The sequence below is a fragment of the Zeus faber genome (assembly GCF_960531495.2).
Source record: "Zeus faber genome assembly, chromosome: 5".
Lineage (NCBI taxonomy): Eukaryota > Metazoa > Chordata > Actinopteri > Zeiformes > Zeidae > Zeus > Zeus faber.
Window position 1 is genome coordinate 32,794,289 of NC_137192.1, and position 7,600 is coordinate 32,801,888.

Below are 7,600 nucleotides of genomic sequence, written 5' to 3' on the forward strand. Positions count from 1 at the left end.
GCGCTGTGTAATGTGGTGTCTTGAGCTTTGAAACCGGAATGTCGTCTTTCACCGAGTTGAGCATCCAACTACAGAAACGACTGGAGGCTTTTATAGCTGGGACTCAACGAACCACTTGTAGAAGCAGGTTGTTCGGCTGCGCATCAGTGGCTGTTTTTTGTCGGGTGGAGTATTAAATGCAAGTTCGCAATTTAATCACGTACAAAACGACACCGTACATTTATTGGGTATTTGAACGACATCCCTGGGAGTGGCTCTGTGTCAACATCCACTGATCAGCAGCACAGCGGTACTTTATCCACTGCATTGTGAAATGAGTTGTAAGCACAGTGTAGCCGTAATTTTAACAAAACGTTGGACAATAGAGATGCACCGATCAGCGGTGACCGGCCGATCACATTCTGTGCCGGCTCAATGTTCAGCCCGATGCTGTGCTCGTACTCAAAAGAGCGAAATAAAATGTTTGCAAGTTCTTAAAGGGGAAACAGGCTGGATCTATCTTATCCCCTGACAATATTACACATATTGCGCAGACTCTAGCCATCGCAGCGTCTGCTCTGCTTGTTGCTAGTGCACAGGCTCCGCTCGTGATGAAAGGTTTTGACTGAGACTGTTCCTGTGTCACTCAAAACGAGACGTTTGATTTGATTCAGTTGGTTCAATGGACGGTCAGCAAAGGACGACTTCCAGTGAACGACAGTGAGAGGAGTCGGTCATTTATTACTTTTTTTTGCAATTTATTTTGGAATGGCAAGCACCATATACATATCAATGAAAAGTATGTTTGCACTTAAAAGTGAAAGAGACTTTCATTTGAAGTTTGAACTGAACATTTCCTTGTTACGGTGGTTATATGTTGTGTCCACTACAGGTTGAATTATACTGACGCTAAGTGACAGTCCCATATTCTGATTCATTGGAACTCAGGGACAGTTTCACGTTCAATTATTGTTCCATAGTGAATAATTAACAATGATAAACACACCGTGTCAAAATCAACAATCTCACTTTTGTGGTAACTGTAAATGACAGTGGATTGTGTATGTGCAGCTGTCCTGTCGTGTGAGCGTGATCAGATCACGTGACGTATACGTCATTGACGTACGGCGGATATACTCAAATTTGATTTCTCCAGTCACCCATATAAACTCAAAATGATCAGACGACAAAGTAAAATATATTTATTAGTCAATGTTTTATTATGAACATACAAATGAATGAAAATCGTAATCGGCCAAGAAAATTGCAGCCGTTGCATCTCTCGCTGGTAAACATGTTCTTTCACTTTCACTTTATGAGATGATGCATTTCAAGGGGTATATCCTAATGATAATTTGTAAACTGTTTATAGTTGTATACTGTATATATTTATCTACTGTATATAGTTGTATACTATATATAGTTGTATGGTGTATATAGTTGTATACCGTATAAAGTTGTATACTGTATATAGTTGTATAGTGTATATACTGTAGTTGTATACTATATATAGTTGTATACTGTAGTTGTATACTGTATATATTAATCCGTAGTATCTCACATATGTGCTTGTCCTCGTTAGGAGACGCTACGGTGTGAGTAACTGATGGAGTCATTTAGCTGCAGGAACTCAAACACCACGCAGACTCCCTGTTACACTGTCGCGGTATTTCAAATATTTTTCCCAGGGTTGACATGTGTGAATGTGTCACTTCTGCGTTCGGGTACGAAATACGGCAAACCCCCAAAGTGACACCGTGCTGCTTTAAGGTCTGTTGCTTGTGCGTCCATCCTGCGCTGCAGAGGAAGCTCCACTGTGCCGCCGTGGGTCTACGCCTGTTAAGTACTGCTCAATATATCCCTGTTTAAAAAAAATGATAAATATATTTGTTTTATCCTTAGCAGAGTTTAAAAAAAGCAGCTTGCTGAGTGGGTCAGCGTCTGTTTGGATTATTTCTTGACGGATTGCAGACGCTTGCACTTGCACACGTCTCTTAGTTTGTGTTATCGCGCTTCCTTCCTCTGATCCTGCCCCTCGTCGGCCATTCCTTCCACCCCCACCCCCCCCCCCCCCCCCCCCCCCCCGTTTGCTCTGTTTCCCGTCAGGCGCCGCGCTCCGCCGCTCCCCCGCTCCCCCGGATCAGCAGCGCCAGCCGGAGCCTGGACCCTCCTTCCGCCCCCCCAACACCGCGGAGAAACGGTCCCCCGGTGCGGTCGGGCCCGCACGGCGTGCCCTCCTCCCCGGGCTTCTGTTGACATGTCCCTCTGCCTGACCGACGCCCCGGTGGACCGATGCGGTCGTCCCCAGCCCCGCGCACGCTCTAAGGGCTTTCGGGATACGACGATGGCGTGAACGACCCCGTGTTTTAGTGAGGCTTCTTGGAATGAGTGGCGTCCCAAGACAGCCCCATCGTATAAGATAATTACTAAGGGACGGTGCCAGGGGGCCCGAGAGAGAGAGGGCATCACCAGGGGTCCCGGTGATAAGGGAGGTGAAATGTGACCTGTGACCTTTGTAGGGGAACCAGATGGTCAACGTTGTCTCTGGTTAAGCACAAAAGAACCTGCCCGAGTTTCATCCGGCTGAGAATCCATCCGGCTCGGTTCTTTCCCGGACGTCCCAGGCAAGTCTGGTCTGATGCTGTACTTTTGTAATAAACCTATTATTTTACTCAAGTCAGCGTCAGCAGTCACTCCTTCTTCATCAGCACATCAAATTCATCAAGAAACTACATCAGCCTCCTCCTCCTTTACCCGTTCGCCAGCGAGATCAATATTTCAGAATGTTCGCCAGTGAGATATCCAACGCCTTCCCTTCCACCTCGTCCGATTTTTCGGTGTCGCGCCATCGACCCTGCTTCCCATATATAGTGCTGCTGCGGCTTTGGGCTGTTTCCAGGCCTCAGTGGGAGACGGTTCCCAGGCCAGGGCTCTGTCACCGTTCCAGCCTTAGTGCTTCACCGACACTTACATACCTCGGCATAAACACGGCGAGGTGTTGTGGCCCCTGGTTTCCACACCAGTCTCCAGATTTGTTTGTCCCGCTGTCCTTCAGCCAAAACCCTTTGTCCCCAGGCAACCGAGCTGCGGGGGATGATAAACATTTTTTTTTTTTGAGAGGAAGAACGTCTTACTTCAAGATTCCCGATTGGCTTTTACCAATCACCAAACGATGTTTTTATTGTCCATTTATTTCTTTATTTATTTATTGTCAGTTCCACTGTTGCTGTATCTACATACATCCAAACGTGCCATTAAATGTATTTCCGCCCTTAATGACATCAACAAAGGCCATCTGGTATTCAGCTCGGCACATCGATTAAGGGCTTGTTAGTGCCACAGCACTTTAACCAAATCTACTCACCCATTAATAGAAGTCTCCTCGGTGCTGAGCTCATATTTGACATTTTAGAGGGCTTTCATTTTGAAATTCAACGACAGAATTTGCGTTGCCGGAGGGACATCGCCCGGCGCTTCGCAATCATTCCGGGGGCGAATTGTTCAGCACGGGAACAGGAGGTTTTTTTTTAATGCTCATGTGGCTTCACAGGAAACAACTTTAATTTTTAAATCCACTATCAAAATTGACTGGGGACGTCGGCGTGGTGGTCTCCCATCAGTCCCGGGTGGAATTGGTCTGCGGAAACAGGAAGTTTCCTTGTGCGACCGTGACGCACTCCCCTGCGGGTGGAGAGCAAAGTATAAAGTTAATCACAGGGGGAGGAAAAAAAAGGAACCCCGGCCTCGCGTCGCTCCGTTATAATCACATAAAGATGATGTAACACGGACCCAATTTAATTGAATGAGACCCGGACCCGTAGGTTGCAATTAAACGCTGAGGTTCCTCTTCTTCAAAGTGATCTTCCCCGTCGGTCTCGACGAAGAAGAGCTCGGGCATTATTATTATTATTATTATTATTATTATTATTATTATTGTTGTTTTATTATTTTCTTTTTTTTATTTATTTATCCCCCCCCCAATATGGAGTCGTTACTTTGTCTGCGGAGCGGGTTGTCCGGAGCTCATCGACCGCGCTTGTCTGGGGGTCACGTAAGCGAGCAGCCCGGGCCCCCCGCCGTCCCACGCTCCTCCGCCGCACGCTCCCGCGGCGCAGCCACGCACCGCTTCGGGGCCACGCGGGGAGCGAGAAGCGCCTTGAAGTCCTCCCGACCCCCCCCCTCCTTTTCACGGACGCCCTTCTTTAAACGCTGCGGTCCGTGAGCGTGGAAACAGCCCGCCTGGATGAGTGTGTATACGCCGTGCGCGTGATGTAAATCCATTTTTGAAGTTACTTTTTAAATATTTAAATTCTTGGCGGAGTGCCCCGACGCCAGGTTCTGCCGTGTTTACATTTCGTGCACTAAGTTGTCACCTCTGTCCCATCCCGGTGCCGCCACCGCACGTCGGCGGCCTACAGAGCCAGGCCCCTCGTCCTCGTTGGCCTTCCGTCCGCACGGCGCAGGTGGTTTCCGTGGTAACGCTGGTAATCCCACCCCTCGCTGTGGAAGTTTTTGACAGATACTGTGCTCCCCCTTTACTCCTTTATCTGGTCCGAAGGAAAGGGAAATGAAAGGTCACTTTTCCTGAAGAAGGTCATCGATGCACGGTCTCACCGGTGTTTAATTGGCATGATTTTGATTTCTAATTAAGAAACGCTAATGAACCAAAGAAATGTGGCTGTATGTACGTATATTTGAAATTGAATCATTTGTAAGTTCACAGGGCCAATAAGATAATATTTGTATGGAATGAATCTTTATTTTAAAATACTTGCTTTTGCCATTGAACATTGCACCAAAACAGCAAATCCTACGTATAATACAAACAAATAAAATCACAGGTTCAACTGCTATTACCACAAAGTGCATTGGTAAGAGCAGGTTTATAATCTATCTATCTATCTATCTATCTATCTATCTATCTATCTATCTATCTATCTATCTATCTATCTATCTATCTATCTATCTATCTATCTATCTATCTATCTATCTAATATCGACGTATCTATCTATCTATCTATCTATCTATCTATCTATCTATCTATCTATCTATCTATCTATCTATCTAACTATCTAATATCGACGTATCTATCTATCTATCTATCTATCTATCTATCTATCTATCTATCTATCTATCTATCTATCTATCTATCTAATATCGACGTATCTATCTATCTATCTATCTATCTATCTATCTATCTATCTATCTATCTATCTATCTATCTATCTATCTATCTATCTATCTATCTATCTATCTAATATCGACGTATCTATCTATCTATCTATCTATCTATCTATCTATCTATCTATCTATCTATCTGTCTGTCTGTCTATCTATCTATCTATCTATCTGTCTGTCTATCTATATCTATCTATCTATCTATCTGTCTGTCTATCTTCAATGTTGGTTATGTAACCAGAGCACAATAACTGTAATCAACGCGGGTTATATGTGTAAAAATGGGTGACATGACTGTCGTTCTATTTTAAAGGAATGCATGATTACTTTTCAAGTATTAATATTAACATAATTATCTTTTAATCATTTTAATATTTGCAACAGAAAGGCCCATGGGACCAGTTCTGAATGCACAACAGTATTTGCACCTCATGCTTCCTCAGTTGGTGGAAGGTTTCCCGCATGGCCCCTTCGAGGTGTCCACCTATGTGGGTGGCTGTTCACTCGCTCAGTCAGGGATGGTTTTGAAGCTCATGTAAAATGAACTGACGACTGTTGCATCGTCGCGCAGCGGTTCTTTGCCTCCTCTCAGTCGCCGGCAGAGAATTGTCACCAGTTTAGGCAATTGTCCACTGAAGAACCAGTAGATGCAGGGGTTCACGCAGCTGTTCAGGCTGGACAGCAGCATCAGGATGACAAAAGTGGCAGCTGGGGAGAAAATAATAATGTCTTCTGTCATTATTCTCCAGTAAAGTGAGCAGAAAACATGACATGACCATGCAAACCGGTCCACAGTGCATTTACACCCACCAGCCACACCCATTTGCCACCAAAACGGCACATCCCACCGATGCTCCATCGGAGCGGACCCTATCCCCGCCCATCCACATGATGTAGAAGTAAACGTGATTCATCAGACCAGGCCACCTTCTTCCATTGCTCCATGGTCCAGTTCTGACGCTCACGTGTCCATTGTAGGAGCTTTCAGAGGTGGACAGGGGTCAGCATGGACACTCTGACCGCTCTGTGGCTACACAGCCCCATACACATCAAGCTGTGATGCACTGTGTGTTCTGACACCTTTCTATCATAGCAGCATTAACTTTATCACCAATTGGTTCTATACTAGTTCTTCTGTGGGATCGAACCAGACGGGCTAGACTTCACTCCCCACGTGCATCAATGAGCCTTGGGCGCCCATGACCCTGGCGCCGGATCACGGGTTGTCCTTCCTTGGACCACTTTTGGTGGGTACTAACCACTGCATACTGAACACCCCACAAGACCTGCTGCTTTGGAGATGCTCTGACCCAGTCGTCCAGCATCACAATGTGGTCCTTGTCAAAGTGGCTCAGATCCTTACGCTTGTCCATTTTTCCTGCACCCAACACATCAACTTCAAGAACTGACTGTTCACTTGCTGCCTCATACATCCCACCCCTTGACAAGAGCCATTGGAACGAGATGAGCAATGTCATTCACCTGTCAGTGGTTTTAATGTTGTGGCTGATGGGTGCATTTTCTCTTGTTTGGTTTGTTAAAGACCTTTTGACATTGAGTACTGTCCCCACATCAGGTTTACTTACTTTCTCTGGGTGCGTCTTCTGCCCAAACGGACCAGAGCTGGACGGTGAAGAAGGGAGCCCAGCAGATGATATAGGCCAGCACAATGACCACGGTCATCTTGACAGTTTTGACTCTGGCTCTGGACACCCCCAGCACGCTGCTTGCTCTGGAGGGCGGAGGGAGGTCCAGCGAGCCTCCTTCATTGTGCATCTTCTGGTAAAGATTGCTCTGGATAGTTCGGCAAATGCGCACTTGGCAGACCACGACCAAGACAATGGGGAGAATAAAGATGGCCAACGTGGTCCATGTGATGTAAGCCTTCAACCCCCACGGCTGGACGAAGTCCGCCCAGCAGTCGAACACCCCGGGTGAGATCTCAACGCGCGAGAAGATGAAGACCTGCGGCAGGCTCGCCAGCAGCGAGAGGCTCCACACCGCGCACACGGGCAGGTTGAGTCCCGCCCCCCCCCTCTGGAAGGTCACCATGGGGTCGCACACGGCTTGGTACCTGTCGATCGTCATCGCCACGATCATATAAGTGGACGCAAACATGCCAAGCACCTGCAGATATTTCACCAGGCGGCAGACCAGGTCCGGTCCCATGAACCTGTCTGTGATGTCCCACAGGAGCTGCGGCAACACTTGGAAGAAAGCCACCACCAGGTCGGCCAGGCAGAGGTGGAACACGAACACCCGCATCCGGGTCCTCTGCGTGGGCTGCCTCCACAGGCTCAGCAGCAAGCCGGTGTTCAGGAAGGCCGCGAGGAGGAAGATGATGCTGAGCAAGGAGATCTCCACCCGAGCCAGGTGCTCATCTCTGGGAGCCTCCTCGGCATCCGTCCCTACGCTGAGGTTGCTGCAGTTAAAAGGAGGCAT

The 7,600-nt window shown here is 47.3% G+C and overlaps 1 protein-coding gene across 1 annotated transcript; it reads right to left on the minus strand.

The window, feature by feature from the left end:
- Nucleotides 1–5,666: 5,666 nt before the first annotated feature.
- Nucleotides 5,667–7,600, minus strand: avpr2b.1 (arginine vasopressin receptor 2b, tandem duplicate, 1; the record flags this gene model as incomplete). Its single annotated transcript, XM_080001150.1, has 2 exons — nucleotides 5,667–5,866; nucleotides 6,745–7,600. 2 exons carry the CDS (start codon nucleotides 7,598–7,600, stop codon nucleotides 5,667–5,669), a joined length of 1,056 nt encoding a protein of 351 aa, XP_079857276.1.